This window comes from Macrobrachium rosenbergii, chromosome 1, assembly GCF_040412425.1.
Source record: "Macrobrachium rosenbergii isolate ZJJX-2024 chromosome 1, ASM4041242v1, whole genome shotgun sequence".
Classification (NCBI taxonomy): Eukaryota; Metazoa; Arthropoda; class Malacostraca; order Decapoda; family Palaemonidae; genus Macrobrachium; species Macrobrachium rosenbergii.
Window position 1 is genome coordinate 41,895,034 of NC_089741.1, and position 21,332 is coordinate 41,916,365.

The 21,332-nt window shown below is 35.7% G+C and overlaps 1 protein-coding gene across 1 annotated transcript; it reads left to right on the forward strand.

Annotated features, from left to right (window-relative positions):
• The first annotated feature begins 190 nt into the window (after positions 1–190).
• Positions 191–21,332, forward strand: LOC136825750 (ubiquitin carboxyl-terminal hydrolase MINDY-3). Its single transcript, XM_067082616.1, has 10 exons — positions 191–489; positions 4,055–4,188; positions 4,506–4,659; positions 7,681–7,813; positions 8,946–9,060; positions 9,281–9,434; positions 9,969–10,106; positions 10,970–11,129; positions 14,871–15,033; positions 15,782–21,332. Exons 1-10 carry the CDS (start codon positions 384–386, stop codon positions 15,923–15,925), a joined length of 1,401 nt encoding a protein of 466 aa, XP_066938717.1. The 5' UTR covers positions 191–383; the 3' UTR covers positions 15,926–21,332.

A 21,332-nucleotide genomic window follows, 5' to 3' on the forward strand; every position in this document is an offset into this window, starting at 1 on the left:
TAATAAGACCAAAGTCCGGAAAAACCACGGATAAGACGACCATCTACTTGCGATTGCAACGGAAAAAACACCCCCAAAGTGTCTTAACTTTATCACAATATTACAAACATAATTCTTCTTTTTGGCCTTCCTCATGAATGTGTAAAATACATTTTAGATTTCAAGAAAATTGTGTTTTTTTATTATTCGCAATCGCAAGGTTGTTTACATTTAGCCTCCCGATTGTTATGGCAGCTAACATCGGACGCTTCAGCTTAGTCGTCGATTAGCCCCGTACGGTGTCTTTTCCGTCGTTTTTTCGTGACGGGACACATCTGTGCCGTACTTCAGGCTCATTCGATGCCCATTCACCGCCTCCTGACAGCTGAAATCGCTCCTGGAAAATGACAGAAGACTCGACCTCTAGGGTGACAGAGGCCATCCACGAAGTGTCACAGCTGGTGTGGGGACCCAACATACGTCCGGAACTGTTTGCCAGGTGGTCACAAGGTGCTGAGACGCGGTGTTTGTGTTGTTTGTGTGTGTGGTTGCCATTCTAGGTGATTATTATCGTCTAATGACGGTGCCTTGGGGCTGTGGTAGCCTAGGGTGGCTCGATTTTGGTTGGGGTATCCTGTTATCTTTTGGCTTGTAGAGAAGTATATAGAGACCCCTAAGCCACGCTTATAGGCTTTATTGTTATATGAGAGGTGAGAAATGATGTAAATCTGCTGAAGAAATACGCAGGTTGTTTCCGCTGGTCACGGCATGCTTAAAAGCAAATCGAAGACATATTTCAAAAGGCATATGGCCTAACCTAACCTTTCCATAATTTAACCTATCCTAGAGAGCTGAGCCATAACCTGGTCCAACCTCGTGGGAAGGGAGGTAGGGGTAGTGCCGTCAGGGCACTTCACTCAGTGCACTGTAGGCTTTACTTTAGCATCTTTGCTGCCTCCCTTGACCCCCTAGATGCAACCCCTTTCATTTCTTGTGCTGTACCTTCATTCATATTATCTGTCTTCTATCTTTCTTACAACCTCCTCCCAACAATTGTTTCACTGTGCAACTGTGAGGTTTTCCTCCTGTTACACCTTTGAAACTTTTTACTTTCAATTTCCTTTTCAATGCTGAATGACCTCATGGGTCCTAGTGCTTGGTCTTTGGCTTAAATTTTATAACCAATTCCCCCACAACCTGGCCCAAGGGAGGTGTTGTTTCCCCATGGATCCCCAAAAGTAACATCATGCACAGCAGAATGAAGTGTGTGTGCAACTGTTCTGCACTATTACTGGATTATAATTTATTACTAGGATAATCACAGAAATCACACAGCAAAGCTTGGCAACCCAGGAAGAAGCCAAAGTGAGTGTACAGTTTGACTGGTAGAGAGTAATGCATCTGGGGGCAAAAGAAATACCTGTATTGCATCTAGAGAAACCTTTTGTTTTATTTTAAATTTTAAGGTGAACCACAAAAGTTGGATGTGGACAACTGCTATACATTCTTAGAGTATGAAGCCTAGTTGTAACATTTAGAAACAGATTGCTCGTCCTTTCTTCTATATGACTCTTATTGTAAACCAGTTATTCTGCCGAGATATTTGTAGCTTATGATGCAAAAATTAGAATTTTTATGTGTTTATATATGCCACCATATTTACTACTGAGGAGTACCTGTCATGTTATATTTAATCTAATGTTCTGCCATCTGTATATCTCTCATAATTATGACTACCATTAATCATGAATAAACATCCTACTTAGTCAAGATTTAGGTTAGATTTGAGGTTTTTCCCTATATTTGCCATAACGGATTATAATGTTCAGTTCCTGGGGCTTTCCTTTCAGTTTATTCCAGTCTAACATAATTCACATTTTAAGGGGACAATTTATCCAGTTAATTGTGCATTATTGTTGGGTGGGTAGAGTGATTTGTCGTAAATTATTCTCTCATAGAGGAATTTATGATTCTCATAATCAATCAGAAATAAATCCAAGAATTGCACACAGAAAAAGGCAGATAGATAACAGCAAAAAAGTATAGGGTATACTGTATTAAACTAAAATTATTTTTAAAAAATACAGCAACACAGGCTTATGTACGCAAACAAAATATATTTTTTTTCTGCATCATACCATTATCTCATCAGCTTAACTGTGCATGTATAACAAAAGTCCATAAAAAAAAGATACTTTTTATGTTATGTTGGGAGAACCAGTGAAAATTTATATTATACTGAGCGATTAGGCATGGTGCCATTTACTGTATCATACAAAGCCTGCCAACTGTCTATGGTTCTTCCTTGGGGGGAGTTAGGTTAGCTTAAGTTAGCATGTAGTATGATGGTTTTAAGTTCTGTGGCCTTTAATTCCACAACATCAGGGTCATTGCAGCCACTGACTTCAGATGACTGCTACACCCTAAGCTCAATATGGGCATAGTGTACTAATTATTAGACCTTGGATGCGACCGAACCAAAGCTACATTAAAATAACAGTATTTTGAGATAAACTGAAGGAACAAAAATAGACATAGCCTAACACATCTTGAAGATTATGATTGCTTGTACCATCATTGCAAGGATTTGATGCCCTAGGGTAGGTTAACACACTGCCTATTTTTCCATTAAAAGATAATTGAGGTATATACTCAAAGACATACTGACATTTCAGTTTGTTTTAACTGACTTATGCATGCACTCAGGAAATATAGGATAGGCTATTTAATGGAGAGGGGGCGTTGCCTATCTCATAGTGTTAGATTAGCTGAAGCCCAAATCTTTCTTAATTAGCATAGTTTATGTGTTTTACATTTTTTCCTGTTCCATAAATCTCTGACCTAGTTATTAGGGTTTATGCCCTGCTTTTATATTTCTTTCCCCAACTGTGATCAAAACAGATAGCCAAATTGGCAAGCACTATTTCCAACAATTGCTAGTTGCCTTGATATCAAAAGCTGATAAGTGTTAATTAACAAAGCTGGAAAACCATCATGAGATAGCTTAAAACCACACATAGGCTGTAAGAACCCTGTCACTTTTGCATGTAACCAAGAAAAGCAAAAAGTACCCTATTTTTGGCTGTTGATTGTATTTGATATTAAATTATTTTTATTTCACAAAGGACCAAAGGCAATGACAGAAATGCCTATACTGTACCTTTTCTAGGCCTGAAGGATTAAAGAAGATTACTGCATACCATGGCTTCACTGCACATTGCTGCTCATGATGTGCATGCAAGCTGTGACAATCATCTCCTATTACTCTCTTTGCTATCACCATGGGGACTTTTAGAAGAGAAGAAAATGTCTGTAAAATTAGTGATAAGAAGATTACAGATTTCCACTGATTCGACTAATTATGAGAATTGGATCTCAGCAGGTGGAAGTACTCATTCCAACTTACTGGAACAGTAACCACAGACTGGTCATGGTATCCAAAAAGAAGTAAAACTTGCTACTCTTAGAGCCATGGTACTTTTTGAGATATTTCATGGAGACATTGGGAGAAAGTGAAGGGGAAACAGCAAGAGACAAGGAAAGGAAATGGTGTTTTATTTGGCTGATCCTCAGGGTGCTGGGAGTCTTGCCTCTCATCCTAGAGTAGGAAGGTAGAAGCTTCTAAAGATACTGAAGCAGCATCAATGTATACAGCACTGGAATGAAGCATTAACCCTACTGTTGGGGAGGTGGACTTTAGATACAGTGATTTAGTCAAGTTGAATAGATGGGCCTTCCCAGTCAGAACCTCAACTTCCAGGTACTATACTAGATAAGGTAGCATGACATGTCACTGGTCTAAGCTCAATGGATACGCAAAGTTAAGCACTTGTGAAGTTGGTACACAGTGAAATATCCATTTGAAAAACTTCAAATTTGTTGTATAACTAGAGGTTTCGGACCCATTATAGGAAGGGAGCCAAATTAAGGTATAAATATTAATAGCTCAATATAGCTTCCTGTTTTCAGAACAAAATTACTGTATTTCAAGGGGTGTGTCTGCTGGATAGGATTTCTTCCCTTTAAAAGGGATCAAGATCAAAATAAAATGGCTTTTCTTTCTGTGGTTTGGCAGGTTTTATCTTCAGCAAAGATGAGAAGACTGCTTTGATCCAGACAAGTGGAGGGCCTTGTGCTGTCATTGCGCCTGTGCAGGCATTTCTTCTAAAAAATCTCATAAATGAGGTCCAATATTCACAGCTCAGGGAGGTAAGGCTTGAGTTTTTCTGCACTAATAACGGATTTAATTTTTCATTTTTTGTAACAGGAAATAAAAGTATTTTAATAACGGATTTAATTTTTCATTTGTTTGTAACAGGAAATAAAAGTATTTTAATAAGACGTTCGCCTTAATTATTTTTTCATGTGGAATATTAGCCAAGATGCTTTGTGTAGCATTCCTTGGACCATATGCTTAATCTTCTAAAGGTTTCATTAGAAATGCCTACTTTTGAATGAAATAGCATCTAACTCTTTGAAGTGCATACACTGTTGTAGAATCTGGCTAATTTGATAACTGAAAACAGGTTGACAGTACAACAGTGGACCAGTATTTAGCTGTAGCCCTTACGGAGATGCTGTGTCAGTGTAAACAGCCGTCCACGTTAGGGGTGCAAACTGGAGATAAATCAAATTCACCCACCCATTCCGGTGATGGAAGTTCACCCTCGAGAAAGGAAGGTCAGGGTAATCTCTGTTATTGTCGATATTGTAAGTATATCCTTACTTCACCTGAATAGATTACCTGTCTGCTTCACTAGCGTAATTTACAGAGTGTACAGAGTACTACACAACTGCTAAACGTACATTCTGCTAAGGAAGTGCTCTAGTATGGTGCTGAAGTAAAGATTCCAGTATTTGTTATAATTCAGACATAAACTGAATTGTGCTGCTGTTTTGGAGCAAGCACAAAACTTTTCAGGACAAAATGTCTGTTATAACTTAAAGGATGTTGAATTCAAGTCTTCATGACATGAAATTTAGGCAAAAGTTATAGTAAATAGAACTTGCATTAAGTGCTGCAAAATTTTGACAGAATTCAAAATATCAGAAAGTGTCATAAAAATTACAGCTTTGCAATCCCTCTTTGCTCACTTTAAGTAACAAGATATGTTATTAGGTTTGAGAGTCACTAGTTGAGAAGATGGTAATTCTGAACTTTTCAATTTATTTGTGCTTTCAAAATTTGTTTGTATCAGGATTATAATTACCTAGTATACATTGTTTTACTACAAATCCAGTAATTATACTTAGCCCATTTTTTGTCATAAAATCATCACATTGGCTTTTGTCCCCCCTCAAAATAAAATTTCAGTCATCTTGTGGTGTACTGTGCTGTGTGGACATGGGAGGATACCCTGGTTTCAGGTAAACACCTCATTCTTGTCTCCCTGTTGTCTTTCAAAACATAATTTCTGATGCTTAATTGTAATCCCAAGGAGTTGAGTGAACCCTTTTGGGTGTTGATTAGCCATTCCAGTGGCATTACCATCTTGATCCATACCTCTCCTAAAGAGGAAACTCGAAGGAATTACTAAGCCTCACCTGTGGTGGACCAAATTGGCATCATCTGTCTTTGGTCAGGCTCATCTTCCATTCCACCACTCTTAACAGATGATGGTAGATTGGTTACTGGCCCTATGGAAAAGCCTGAACTGCTTCATCAAGCTTTTAAAGCTAAGCAGTCAGCTGAGGATGTCCCTCTCCCTGATAATTGTCATCCTGAACTTCTTAAAAATTTGCATTTCACTTCTAAGGATAGTAAGTAAATTCTAGATAATCTTGATAGCTGGGGTAGATCCTGATGATTTCTTCCCTTTGTTGTTTTAAAGAGTTTCTAGTATGTTGTCCCCCATGATTACTAGATTCTATAGACTTTTATGTTGACGTAGTATCTTCGTGGATGAGCGCAAGCTTAGTAATACAGTGCCTGTTCCAAAGAGTGGCATATCTGCAGATTGCAGTAGTGAGGTCTCCACTTATGAGAAATGAAGCTGCCCTCAGCCTCATTCGGGACATGGACCGATTAGGGAATGGTGTACGTAGTTGATGGTGTATGAGGCTGAACTAAATTAAAATGAAAAGATTATTGATTAGCAGATCTCATACAGATTTCCCACCCCATCCTCCCCTTCAGTTGGATGGAACTTTGCTGAATGATTCTGCAGCTTTAGCTATTCTAGGTGTAACTTTTGACTCACATCTAACTGTTGAGAAACATCTAAGGAAAGTTTCAGCAAATGCCGCACGAAAGTCAGGTGCATTATTGTTTGTAAGGCCTCGTATTTATAACAGTGATAAAATCAATGCCACCTGTTTTAGGTCATTTGTACTATTCTCTGGTGTAGGTGTCTGCTTCTACCAGAGATTTATCTCTTTTAGACAGAGTGGTCCGTGGTGGTAGGTTTTTGTTTCCTAATACAGTAGTAGGAGTTATGACTTACACCACTGATGGATGGTCTCTTGTTTGTCACTTTTTCATAAGTTGTATTTCAACAGAGATCTTTCGCATTCACAATTGATCCCCTTTATCTGCCGAGAGCAACCAGATTCATTGAACAGCAGCACCAACATGCAGTAAATGTGCCTCGCTGTCAAACTTCTCAGTTCCAGAGGTCCTTCATTCCGCAACCCGTTGGACTGTGGAACAGCCTCCCTGAGGAAGTCATGTAGTTGCAACTTTAGAAGTTCAAGTGAAAATGCAATGCATTACTACCCTAATACTATTCATTCTTGCATTTTAATACATTTTTATCTATTTATCTATTTATTTTTTCTTTTTTAATAAGTGAGATCTCTTTTTTCTGTATTTCCCTTCACTTCCTCTTGCTTCTTCCTAATGAACACCATATTCTTTGGAAGCTTGAATTTCAAGTCACTGGCCCCTGTGGACTTGTTCCACATAAATAGGTTTCATCCTTTATAATAATACAGGGTTTCATGGGTCTGCGATGTTGAATGATGCTTTTCAAATATATTCATCAGATTATTTGATTCAGTTACGCCAACTAATCCGAAGAAATATGGCTCAAAAACGGCAGAATAATCATAATTTAGGTTTTTTTTGATGAAAACTCAATAAAAATGCAGTTTATTGTTTCAATGAGTACTTAAAGGATTAAAAATGTAAGGTTGTCTTATGATTTTGACGATTTTTTTGGTTTACGACGATTTTCAGTTTACAGTGCGGAACTCATTGCCTGTTATAATATGAGTACTTTATATAGGGAACAAATGTAAAGTTTCAAAAATTAATTTTTTCCTACAGGCACTTTACAGTACTTTATAATGTGAGTGCCCGACTCCTAAATTCACTTTTTCTTGCAGCTCAGAGAGCAGATAACGCATAGAATGAGTGTAACTTATCTAGGATTTGGGTATTTGTCCATTCAAGCACAAGCAAAGTACTACAAGACTGCCATCTTTATCTATTTTAAGGGGGACTAAAGCATCTGGGGCAATTTCATGACCATGAACTTGGCTAATTATAAAATTTTTAAATTAAAAAAATTAAATTTTTTTTATAATTTCCATAAGACACGTAATGTTAAGAAGAATCACCATCTAATAGTGTTCCTCTTTAAATATGAGTCTAATTTCATCTTATTCATGACTTTTATGAAGATGAATATTAGACTTTAGTTATACAGTACTAATAACCACCTCGTATGAACAGCATTTTTCACAAATCTTTTTCATCAGGACCATTTGCAATTGCATGTTTGGACGATCCCCTGCCACAGACTAATGACCATTCAACCTCGAGCCTGCATGAAGAAGAACCTTCACCAACTTTAAGTGCCAAAGATTACAGCCTTTTTCATTCCAGTGTTAGGTATGGTTTTTAAAAGCTGTTGTTTATAAAGTCTAGCCTTCAGTTATATGCAATATTCCTATTTTTTTCAAGTTGCATCAAAGTATATTATGATTAATGGGTTCGTAGGTGCAAGCAGTGGTGCAGATTGCAGTGGATGAAGATTTGCATTGACTATGTATTACTGTATATTAATGAACCATTGCAGTCTATTTGTCCAGTTTTCTCATTACCACTTATTTAAATGGAGAAAGACAATGTTAGTACACTGTACAGAAGTATTGTTTATAGAGCCTAACCTATTTTAATTTACAGTGCATTAAAATTCAAAGAGGTAGGTATATGATATTATAATTACCTAAGAACTGGAAAGGTAAGGATATGAATTAAGCATGAATATCTCCATGTTTTACTTCCTCCATGAGAATGAATTAACTTTTTACATAATAGCACGGGATAATAATTTTACAAGGGTTCATAGACTTGAAGCTTTTGTGAAGTCATTAGAAAAGTTATTAAAGTGAAAATGACTAACCACATAAAGGGAAAATCTGATGTAAAAACATTTATGATGATTTACTTTTAAGAAAACTGATGAAAAAGTACTTGAGATCTACACAAGGTTTATGATGTGTAGATGCAACAGATAGAAAATTTTTACTCTAAATATGATATAAACTGTTTTATTCTTAGTTCATTGTATGTAAAAAAGTCCAGAAAATTAATTGACTGACATTAAAATAGTATACTTGATTACTGGCACATACCTTAATGCGAGGAGTTGAAAGTTACACCTGAATGAGTTAAAGGCTTCAGACTCATTCAGCAAAGTTCCATCCAACTGAAGGGGAGGATGGGGTGGGAAATCTGTACGAGATCTGCTAATCAATAGTGTCTTTGTTGTACTGGAGTTCAGCGTGCCTGAAAAGTGTAGGATCAGTCTTAGGATGGTCAGTAGTAATTTGGGTTAGAATTTTTTAATGACTTTGCAGAGGAACTTAAGCCTAAAAGAAATCCAAACATTCAGTACAGATGTCCATGGAAACTAACTAATGTCACACAAGCTCATCATGAAATAAACTGTAAACTGTCATATCAGCATTTACTATCCATCTTCAGCAAAGAGTATGTTTGTGATAATGAAGTTTTTCAGGTTACGACAGTTTGAAAGTGCACACACACTGCAAACCCACCTCGAAACTCATCTAGACAAGTACAAAGCCCAGTATGGTGTTCTTTTATTTCTCTATTCAGTTATTTTGACCAAGGTAAATAAGTACTGCATTTTTTTGTATCAGATCTTGTGCTTATATCGATTACTATATGATATACAGTATTCTACTAGAGTTAGTGAGTGTTGTGCTACATTTTTTATTAAATGCTATGGTATGGGGAGCCCTATATCCTGTGCAAGTGTAATATTTTTTTTGTTTATACTGTATGTATATTTTCTCAGTAAACAGTACTGATGTATTTTCTTTTTTATAGGGAGTGAAAACTGTCAATGAGGAACTTGGTGATGTTGGTGAAAGTCTAATTGATGTGAGCCAAGGTCACGGCGGTCAGGGTCTAATAAATCTTTTAATCACGGGTCATGCATCTTCCTACGTCTGGGACGATGTGAAGGACGTCGGAGGCCTGAGTAAGTTGTGGTTTGTAGTTGCTATAGTAATTTTAGATTATGTAAATATAAGTTTTTCTCCTTGAAGTGGGGCAAACTGTAGTGTTAAATTATTTTATACCCATTATTTCAAGAAGATAAAATATTTTATTGTTAATGTAACATTTTGTATTTTGATGTACAAATTTAATTTAATACACAATAAGAAAAACTAAATGATTTTATAGTGTAAAGTAGTTCCTCATTGGACAGGTGAGTATCGTTCTCAGCTAGCACTCTGCTGGCCCGCGTTCGATTCTCCAACCGGCCAATGAAGAATTAGAAAAATTTATTTCTGGTGATAGAAATTAATTTCTCGTTATAATGTGGTTCAGATTCCACAATAAGCCGTAGGTCCCGTTGCTAGGTAACCAGTTGGTTCTTAGCCATGTAAAATAAATCTAATCCTTCAGGCCAGCCCTAGGAGAGCTGTTAATCAGCTCAGTGGTCTGGTTAAACTAAGGTGTACTTAACTTATAGTGTAAAGTTTTGTAATCATCACTGTAATTATTACAGGCCTAATTGGCATTTTAAAACGGCCGGCAGTAGGGTTTCTCACTCGACTGGAACACCTTCGTTACGTTCAGGTCGGCTGGTACCTGAAAAACCCTACCAATCCAGTCTGGGTCACAGCTTCTGAAACACACCTTACAGGTTTGTTTTGTTTTCTCTTCCCAACATCAACGTTGTTAGCTTTTCAGAGCCAAGAGTACTTTTTATGATAATGAGGTCTGTACATATACTGTAACAGTATCCATTACTCTGTGCCATGTCTGATAAGAGTACAGTACTGTATATATTTAACAAAACTGAGAATGCTTGCTCTCCTATATGTAACACACTTTTCTGGTGCAAGTCACACTTTCCCCTTAGAAACATTACATACTTCATTATTATGTACAAATGTGAGCATTTTTTCATGGAAGGGAAACTTCAGACTGACATAATTCTGCAAAAATATATACATTGCAAAATCTTGACATACTTCCACAAAACTATATAAAGAAAAAGTTAACTTGTTATTAAACATTTCTGGATGGCTATACCATAACACACAGGAAGTGTGGTACTGTATCTGCTCAAAGGTTTTTTCTTGAGTAAATCTTAAAACACTTGGCTGATCATGCCCACTTGGTATGCTTGTGATTTTTAAACCAAATATTTTTTTTAATTTTGTCATTTATTTATGACCTTTTCCTAAAGTTCTCTCTGTAGGCTAATTTCCCTTTGGGGCCCTCTCAGGTTTATAGCCTGTTGACTCTGTCCATAAGGGATTTCAGTTGAAGATTTACAGAAAGAAAGCAGTTCTCATGAGCATAGGTTCCAAAGGAAGCTGTGGTTATTGTGGTCAACATATTGATGGAATTCAATAGTCATAAAGTAGCCTAGTTTACCAAATATAAATGATCATGATATAGTCAATGACTTTTTCTATAGTCCTAGGAAAATTTAGAAGTGTTTAAAGTATTTCTTTACTTCTTTACATTAATCTGATCCTTTTTTTATGAATTTTGCAGTTTTGTTTTCATGGTGCAAGAAGTTGGTAACGCCTGACTCGGAAGTGGAGAGAGCCAAGCAGGTCTTCAGCTGGTACGACACGGAAGGCAACCGCTTCATCCAAAGAGACAAGCTAAAAGATGTGTTAGGGAAGCTAGACCTATGCACAGATGATGACTTGTGAGTTTTGTGTATGAATTTGGAAACATGGATAGGTTTCCTTTTTCAATTTTTTTTTCAGTTTCTGTCAGGTTATAATACTAAAATTTCTTTACATATCTCACACACAAATATTTATTTTGTAATAAATTTTTTATTTTATTATAGACTTGGAGACCTAATACTGTTTTTTTTTGAGGCAGGTATTGTAGTAATTAATTCAACTGGGAAGTACTAACTAAAGATATAAAGGGAAATTTAAGTCAGTTATTTTCCTGCCATAATATCTTAAATGTTATAAAGTGGAAAATCTGAAACAATGTAAATGATGATGATGACTGTGACTATTGTTTATGATGATGAAAATTGACAATAATGGACCTTGACATCCCGTGCAAAATATGTCAGTCTATTTGCTAGGTTATTGTGAATGATGTAAGTAGACATCAAGAAACAAAAACACTAACCATATCATTCAAAACCAAATGCAGTACAGTCAATCCCCCCCCGATTCGCACGCTCACAATTTGTGGACTCGGCAATTCACAGATTTCTCTTTAGAATATTATACGCATTATTCGCCGAAAATTTGCCTATTCGCAGTATTTTTCACTGAGAAATATTCACTAATTATTGTATTTTCAGGACTAAATGCACCTTTTTTTTTTTTATAAAACTATTACAATACTCAGGTATAGGCATTTTTATTTATTTATTTATTTTTTAACTATCAAAATAGGCAGTTCTAAGCGTTTTTAGAGGGTTTTAAGTATTTGTGGATTTTAGCTATTTGCAGGGGTTGTGGTACAGTCGACCCCTGGTATTCAGGGGGACAGGGACCACAAACACCCGTGAATAACTAAAATCTGTGAATACTTGATATCCCCCTCTAAAAATGCTTATAACTGGCCATTTAAATAGTTAAAAAACCAGACCCCCTCTAAAACATTTATAACTGCTTATTTTAATGGTTCAGACACCAAAAGTATACCTTAAATTATCATCCTACACAGAATATACCTTAAAATATCATCTAAAACACTTTAATATCACTTCAAAGATGTGTTACAACATTAACATTAAAAATATAAGGCTTACAGGTAAGTGTTAAAACTATTCAAGTTACCCCTATTTTCTAGTACATCCATTTTCTCTCATACCTTAAACTGTCATCTGAAACACTTGTTTGTAATCATTTCAAAGTCATGTTACAACATTAACCTTAAAAATATATGGCTTACAGCTAAGTGTGAAAACTATCCAAGTTACCCTATTTTCAGGTACTGCACATCCATTTTCTGTTATCCAGTATCGAAGCAGTTCTGTTTTCTTTTCATAGTACAGTACATGGGGAAACACTAGGAAGTTAAGTACTGTATACAGTACCTTAATATTTAATATGCATTGAAAAATAAATACATTTTATTTATAGTTTGCTGTGTTTACTTTAATATTAATATTTGAAAATTAGTAAATCATTTTTTATCATAAAAATAACATGAAATACAGTAATTAGTGAATATTTCTCAACGAAATAATCTGCAAATTACCAAATTTTTCACGAATAATTCAGTGATAAGGTCCACAGAAAGAACCACGAATATGTGAAGCCACAGATCCCAAACTGCAAATAGGCGGGTGTCGACTGTAGTGCATTCAGTCAAATTATATTTTTCTTATAAATCCATTAATCATAAACTGTCTTGTCCATGCTGATAGCCACAAGTTTGGTAGATCTTGAAAGAAAACAAAGAACCCCACGGCACTTGCCCAGACCGTTTTCCATGGTCTCCGAAAGGCTTCACCTCATTCCTTTAAGTGGATTCACTCTGAACAGATACATCCTGCTCTTCTCTCCCAGGATTAGGACTGCAGTGTTTTTATTGCGATGTACCATTCAGTAGTTCTTATCCATCCATTTTCTTATAAATTTTACTTCTTTGTGATGTGTTTCGTGAACATTATCACCTAATTTAAGGCCATTTGCCTTCTAGTTAGTGGTGTTTGCAGTCACTAGCTTAATGCAAGTATGTTCTTGTTGTCAGTTAATTTTTTATCCTGGGGGATTCCTGTCCATTAACTGTCACAAATCATGGCACAGATAAGTATCTGTAATTTGTAGAACATGATTTATTTGAATCATAATCCAGTAATTTCTTCCATTATTAATTCTTAGCCTTTGTTCAGCATGGGAATTTACTGTTACTATTTTTTACTTTACCATTTATATAGAAATAAATTTTTGCAATTTTTATATACTCACATTAATGGTTACCTTCAGTTACATTTTGTTATTAACAGTAAGACATTATTTGTTAGGTTATTTCAGTCCTTCTCCCTTTCTTGCATTTTATTTATTTATTTTTTTTTTTGAGAAGTCAAGTCAGTAGTAATCGTTCTTCAGCGTGCACATGTGGTCATGGGTTAAGTCCTGTAGGTCCTTTTTGTCACCCTGAATTTGGTGCACCCTTCATATATAAGCCAACAGTATTCACTGCAGAAGACCTGTGTAGTGTGTGCCATTGATCCCTCTTTCAAGATGGCCATAAAAACATTTATCCAAGGTTACACATGGTGGTGCTTCTTACTCTTCCTCATGACATCGTGCCATGCCTCTCGCAGTCAAGACTTGGGTCTTGTCATCACAAGGTTTCCACTTCCTTGATGCTGCCTCCTCATGTCAAGTGTACTCTAGTTAGGAACATCAATCTTGTAAGGTTGTGAACCTTCCAGTCTAACCGTCTCCACAAGAGTCTCTTTCCCCAGGTGGTCTCCCCACCACTCAAGGGAGGGACTTACCTTTCTTCACCTCCTCTTTTTAATAGTACTTGCCTTCTGCTTCATCTGTCACTTGTATCTACTACAGCCTTAGTAACTTCTTTGCAGGCCTTGTTTGCTTAGTGTTTGTGACTGCTTCTGTGCATGCAGCACTTCCTTGCACACAAGTGCTTTTATATATGTGATGCGAGTGCTCCTGTAAACACAAGAAAGAAAAAGAGCAATTTTAAATTTCTTATACTATGGAGCCCATTTTCTACGATCTTCATTTTTTATGTTTTTGATGATCACGACACAAGTAGGGGAATTCTGGAAAGAGCTTAACAGTGCTGCAAACTCGCAAAATTCCTGCCAAGTGAGTGAGATAATGCCTGTGGCTGAAAGTGGCACGTGTCACTGGCTTACCGTACTTTTCTCTTAAACAAAAATGTGAGTCAAGGGACTTTTAAGACCAAGAATGCAACAAATAATTATTTTTATGTGATTAAAAAACGCTTTTATTACACAATCCACCTGTAAGACTCTTCCTGGGACTCCCAAAGTTGCTAGGGATTAAATGGAGTTTTAGTTACTTTTTCCAGTTGGATGAAGTGATAATGGCTGCTCTTTCCTGTACGAATGCAAACTTTGCAAACTATGATCATTTTTATATATAAATACAAAGACTTCTACACGAAGTACTTCCATGTCCACAGCCTGTAGCTCTGTGAGATAGGTTATCTCCCTCTCAGTGGAGGTCTCTTCAAAGGAAGTCTGTGTTTCATACGCTTATAAGTTCTTCACTTAGCTCTTCCACCTGTTGAGCATAAAGGCATAAGTACAGAAAAAGGTTTATATTTGTGAGGTATGAAAGTTTTAAGAATTTTGTACAGTATATTAACAATCATTCCTCACCATTCTGAGGTAATAGTTGTATGGTACAGTAGTCTGTATTTTTGTTTTGAGAAAAATAAGGACCTTTTATTGTATATTTTACCATTCCAGTGTCCAGTTTATGATGATGGAACTCGATCCTGACAATATGGGTGTTATTTTATATCATAAGTTTGTTGAAACATTTTTCTCTCCGGAACAAGCTTACTCACCACCTGACACATTTCTTGTATATCATTATAATGGTTTAGAATCTTCATGTCCGTCGAATAAGGTAAGCAATTCGGATTTTTATTCAAAATTTCCCATTTTCATTGAATCCCAATCTAATACACATTACCTTTCATACAGTCAGTCTTTGAAATACATTCACTGAACATTGCTTTGATGAATCTTGGTCGTCTAGCCACATTAAAGTTTATAAATTTTGTACATCTGTCAAACTTGGCTTGAGAATTTACAAGATTTTAAAAGAAATTTCCATTCCTGTGCCAAAAATGGTTGTGGGATAAAATCAGTTATTGAAAAAATTTTCAGGAAATACAGCATTTACCAGAGTAATGTACTGTATTTCAATGTTCTTGTAACAGAAAGGAGGGGTTTCACATATATAATTTGCAAATAGTTTGGAAAATAAGTACAATAGGGGATATTTGTATATGACTCTAGAGTGTTTAATGATGACGACTTTGTTATTGGATTGTTAAAATGAACTTGACCAAAAAATCTCCTTCCATTTATATTTTTAAAAGTAACATGCTCAAGAATATCTACTGACACTCAAGATGTCACTTGAGGTAGACTGAATTTTTGAAAATTTGAAGTTTAATATGTGCTTCATTTGTAGTTTTATTCTTATAGTGCCCCGTAACTGTTTCCTATATACCTTGTGCATTTAACAGTGTGTTTCTCTAATATTATTGCTGTACAATCCCAGGACAATTGAAGATATCGAGGAGAATCTATGATTTTCTCGTCCTTACAAGTCAAAATGACGCCATTAAAAAGAAATTCATTTCCAGATTGCATATGCAGAAGGCAGAGTCACAATACAAGAAAGTCACGTTGGCTTCGCCCTAAGCAACAACGAGTTCCTATCTTGCCTTACTACGAAATGGCCTAACATTGACATACAGTGGTCTACGTTCACACCATCTCTCAATTAGCTTTTCAGTGTTTCTGTTCTGATTTTATGTCAGTTTGCCATGTGCTGAATCACAATTCCGCTGCTACTTTTACAATTTTAGTAATGTTATCATTTTTAAGTGCATTGTAACATTGTCACGCTTCAGTTCTGATATGGCTACTTTGATTTTGTACGAAACAGAAATCATTATTTCATCATGCAGTATCATTCCAGAGTTATCTTCATGTTGGGAAACTGCCAGATTGATCTCACGTGGTTGTTATAGTATTTATGTCCTGTGTGAAGCTCGTGTCAGTAAGAGAGGACGATATTGTTTGTTACTTAGCAAACATTATTGCATGCTCATTTTGCAGAAACGTAGGAGTAATCAATTGAAAAGAAGCTCTAGGTGACTATTCAAGTCTGAGTCAGAGGTCTTTAACTGTTTTTAGGTTTCTTTTAACATTTCTACATACACTTTATATGTTATTTTCCTGGCTGTTATTCATATACTCTATGAACTATATTTAATCCCTTCTGCAAATCTTAGGTATTTTCTTTTATCACAGAATGAAAGATGGTAATATTTATCTCCTGTATGTGTGTCATTAGTCTTGCCCTTGTATATGGTGATTATTATTCATGAATGGTGTTGCAAAACCTTCAAAATATCATAATCAAAGTAGTACCCTCATTTTCTAAGTAGGGTACTTCATACACAACGCTCCTTTTCCTCTTCTTCCATGATAGGCCTCTTGTTTGATGAAATGATAAGAAATTTGTCAAAAAAAAAATGGGGATGTTTAAGATGTACAGTGACTGAAATTCAAGTTAGATTTGTGTTGTTGCTGTACCACCCGAGAAGTTTTGCTTTTGATACGAAAGAAATGTAGTTTAGACTAGCACTTATAGGTTTGAATATGAGTTGAATATATTATTAATAATTTTACCGATCGTTTGAGAAAATTTTTATAAACAGTTTTGTATGTTATTTTAGCTGTTGACTGGCATCAAAACTTGTTTTATTTTATTATTTGACAATGCATTCTTGCTGCCTCTACTGCAGTACCAGTATCTGTTTTGCTGGTATTACATTTTCTGGGTAACTTATAATTGCAAGGAAGCAGTTGGAGAATTATGTTACAACTCGGAGTTATTTTGAATTATTCAAAATCAACAGAAGTAGTTAAGTTCTAGTTTACGGTGCTGAAAGCCCGAGAGCCTCGTCTCCCTAAATTAATCAGTCGCATAGAGACGTTAAGATATTAAAGCTTAATAAAAAAACACTTGTCTTTGCGTCCATCAATACCAGCAGCTTTTAGTTCCTGATTCAGCATGTTTTTAGTTGTAAAGATTGACATTTCCTGAATAAATGCCAAGCCCACAATCGAAATGAGTATGCAGGCCTGTTACGTTGCTAAACCATCTGAGAACTGAGAGGTGTCTACAGTATGCTTTTTGTTGTTGGGTCTGCATATCTTCACCTCAAAGAGGAAAATTTGGAATGTTAAGACATCAATAGTTCAGTGTCCTTAGAGTCCCAATACCCAGGAGCTTAGGACCCAGGCACCAAGATTTAAGAAAGTGATAACTAATGGCATACTTCACGTACAGAAGGACACACTCTATCCCAAGGGTTTAGAACTTGATATTAGAAACACCTTCCTCTTTCAAGAAGGTAGCTCAAAATCCACTTCGTTGTGGACCATGAAGTATGTTCATACATTTTTATGAAACGTTATGCTGAAGTCATTGACTTGCTAAGCAAGCTTCCACAAAACTGAGGACCATAAAATAGTCTTGGATGATATAATTCAATGACCTGTTGCAGGTTTTGGGACAACGGGATTTTCATGGAAAGTTTAAATTTTTTAATCTTGCCAAATTTCATCTTACTTTTCCCTTGATTTCATTAGGTGGTAGTACAGGGATTTAATCATAGCACTAAAAGTGTGCGCTTTTGTCTCAAATAAAACAATCGATAAGCTTTGAATGATAGTCAGTGACTCATGTACTAAGCAAGGTTTATGTTAACTGTTACTCGACACAAAGCAATGATTGTATGCATGTCTTTCCCGTAATGAACAATGCTGAAGCTTGAAAGCAGAACTTCCCTAATATACTCAGCATGTACTGTACTTAAAGCTTTACTCACTATCATGTGACTTCTGTCTGTCAGCTCTAAGTCCCAATGTGCCTTAGAAGTGTGTCACCAAGGTACCTACCAAAATCTATTGTAGTTTTTATTAGTTTTAGTGCGGTCTTGAGGAAAACTTAAAATGCCGGAATGTAGAATGATTCTGTGCACATTTAACTTTTTCTCCACCACAAAGCAAGCGTGTTGCTGTTCTAAATTTTGGGACTGCTTTATTAGACTTAAGTATCCTGCTACAGGGACGCTGATATCTTGCTTCTCAGACCTTATAAGGAAGCCAAGATAAAGGATGTTTTATAATTACAGTATTATTTTTTATTTTTATTGATGGAATGTCTTTCCTCCAAGTCGATGCATTCAGAAAGAATGGATTATGAAACTTAGGGTATAAAGCCAAGCACGAGAGCGCTTCAAGCCAGTCAGTGCTTAAGAGGGGGTTATAATGGGGACAGCATGATAGAGATCCAGAAAATTCATGAGATGAAGCACAAGGATCTAAAAGTGAAATGTGGAGAAAATGCCACAGTTGAACTAGAAGTAATAGAGAGGCTGCATAGCAAGATAAATAAGCAGGAATGGAGGTGATGTAAACGGCTAAAACTTAGGTGCAGTTCGGGGTTGAAGGGCACTACAAATGCCCTTTAGTAATACCTACAGTGCATGCATCACACACACTATATTGATGGCACTACCCCTCTAAGGGGAGCTATTCTTTTGAGCACTAGTTAAGAAAATAACTACAATGTCAACTCATGGGTCACCAAGAACAAAAAGTTAGATTCCAGCCTGGTACAGTACTATTTTTTATTTAAGTACCATACAGCCTCAGCTTTGTATCTTTCAGTTGCCTCCATTTCACTCACACACAATTCCCAAGTTCAACGAGGTGGTTTGCTTTTTCAGTTCTGGTGAGTCACCTTTGTGATATCTCAGATTTGTTAGCCAATGACCTCTTATTCTTTGTTAGAAGTGATATGAGTTTCTTTTAATTTTATTTCTGTCTTTTCACTGTCCTTATGACAAGGCTACTTCTTAATTGTGTTGAGAAGCGATTATACTTCCTGTTTTTAAATCTACCATACAATACAGTATTTGTGTGAATCACTGACCTAATGCTGTATTCTTTTTCACTTCAATCTGATTTCTGTGCTAACTAACTTGATTAGTGTGCACTCCTTTGCAACAAAATGCTTGTTTATATATATTTACTTGTTTTAAGACTCGAGTAGTAATTTTTTGCATGTATTCTATGACGGATATTAAAGCACAGAATTTTTCAACAACAGAAGCCATTGTGTTGATCCAGTAACTTACTGGAATTTGTCCAAAGTTACTCAACAGGTATTCTTACAGTCCCTCCCTGTTAAAAATTGGTGGCATGACACTTGTATAACTACCTTAATTCTAACTCTTGTTAACATCATAATTATAATTAAAAGCAATCAACCTTCTCGCCAAGTAGCTTTAAATTCTACTTAGTCTTTACAATTAAAAGCAATCAACCTTTTCACCAAGTAGCTTTAAATTCTACTTAGTCTTGTGATTAACTAGGTTGCATTAAGAAGTCTCCCCAAGACCACCCCTTGTAACCTTGTGATTATGGCTTATGTGTTTAAAACGTAAGGTATTTTTTGGTAGGGAAAGGACTATATACAAGTTGTCATGTCACCTTTTCTTTTTCAGTACTGTCAGGTCACAATATACATATTTCTGCACCTGAAAACCATATAATTTTTTTTCTAATTATTGTTACTGCAACAGAAGGAATGGCTGGGAAGAAAACTAAAGGTTTTAATGGTAATGAAATTTCATCCATTAATGAGAAAGTCTCTTTGTCAATCAACAGTATATACAATAACTCTGCGGCACATATTCTAGCCTCCTGTAATTGATAGCCTCTTCAATATAATGCATATTTAATATCAGATCAGCACATTAATATATAAAAAAGCAATGTACATGTTTATACACAGTAAAAATGAGTGACATTAAGTGGCCATTGTTGACTAAATGTGTAAATGTTGCAAATTGTCGTCTGTCAAGCCAAGAGGTCACATTTTATGTTTGCATCTGGCAAGAATGCTAAAAGATTTCTGGTATAAAAACCTCCATTTGAGAGCCATTGTAACACTGCATGTCATCATGAACATTTAGGCATTTTTCCATATTTCCTGATACACCAACTTGCATGGCCTCTAACATAGAATTTTTTATTTACTATTATCAAAACTGTGTAGGTAAAGTGCCAGGGCTATTTTTCCTCTTTGTTTTCAGCCATATTTTGTTATCCTAACCCTTCAACTCGCATTTCTTCAGCAGTACAGTTACAGTATTGCTTTATAAGGAAGGCTGTAAGCATTAAAATAACATAAAAGATTGAAATTTAACAGCCGATGAGAAGCTGATAATGTATGGCTTTGATGTGACTGCTTTTTGCAAAAAAAAAAATATAAAAAATTCCATTCATAAAATGTTTATGTTGTGGAACGCCTAAAGTGTGCTGTTGCATGTAGGAAGTATTATACAAAATCAGTACTGGTAACCCTGTATGACAATATAATCTCGCTCTCACTAGAAACAAGAATAATGGACCAGCTTGCTATTCTACTGTCATAATGATAGTGCACATATTCGTAGTAGTCAATATCAATAGAAAGCAGTTTTTTATATTTTTATCCCAAATATTTTTACTTGAGGTAACGTTCTTCGTGCAGTTTTATCCCAGTGATTACCAGTATTGTTTTTCAAAATTTCTATAACCTTTTCTCGAGTTGGGTCTTGCTTTTTGAGGACTTGGATCCAGCTCATTAATTTCTACTCCACTCTCTACTTTCTGCCTCAACATGGCAAATGTACTTGTTTTCCCATCCCATTGGACTCCACAAAATAAAAATAATTTACTTTTGTCCATAAATAAGCTTTTCAGTTATAATTGCATGTACATATCATTAATGGAAGAGTGTAAATGTTTAAACGATGTAGGTATCCTAAAAAACTAAAATCTGGGAACATTATCCACTGTAAGTCTGTAGTAAATTAGGAGTTAAGTTCTTGTTTACTTGTCAAAACTTTGCAGAATACACTGTAGGAACCAATGTGATGTATGTAGTTTTCATTTTTAGACAATGACCACTCATTTTCTTGCAAAGTTGAATCTACCACTACTATAAATTTCCTTATGATATATTAAAATTTATTTTGCTTCTTAATTTCTTTTCAAAGATATTTTATTTCTTCAATATGTTTTGTTATGGACTGTCATCACTAGTCAATAAATTTGACTTTTGCTAAA

Excerpts from the sequence above, each read along its gene's own strand:
- LOC136825750 (XM_067082616.1), top strand. The coding sequence starts at position 384 with ATGACAGAAGACTCGACCTCTAGGGTGACAGAGGCCATCCACGAAGTG. Across the intron at positions 4,660-7,680 it reads TTCACCCTCGAGAAAGGAAG|GACCATTTGCAATTGCATGT; the intron begins GTCAGGGTAATC and ends CTTTTTCATCAG. Across the intron at positions 7,814-8,945 it reads CTTTTTCATTCCAGTGTTAG|GTTACGACAGTTTGAAAGTG; the intron begins GTATGGTTTTTA and ends GAAGTTTTTCAG.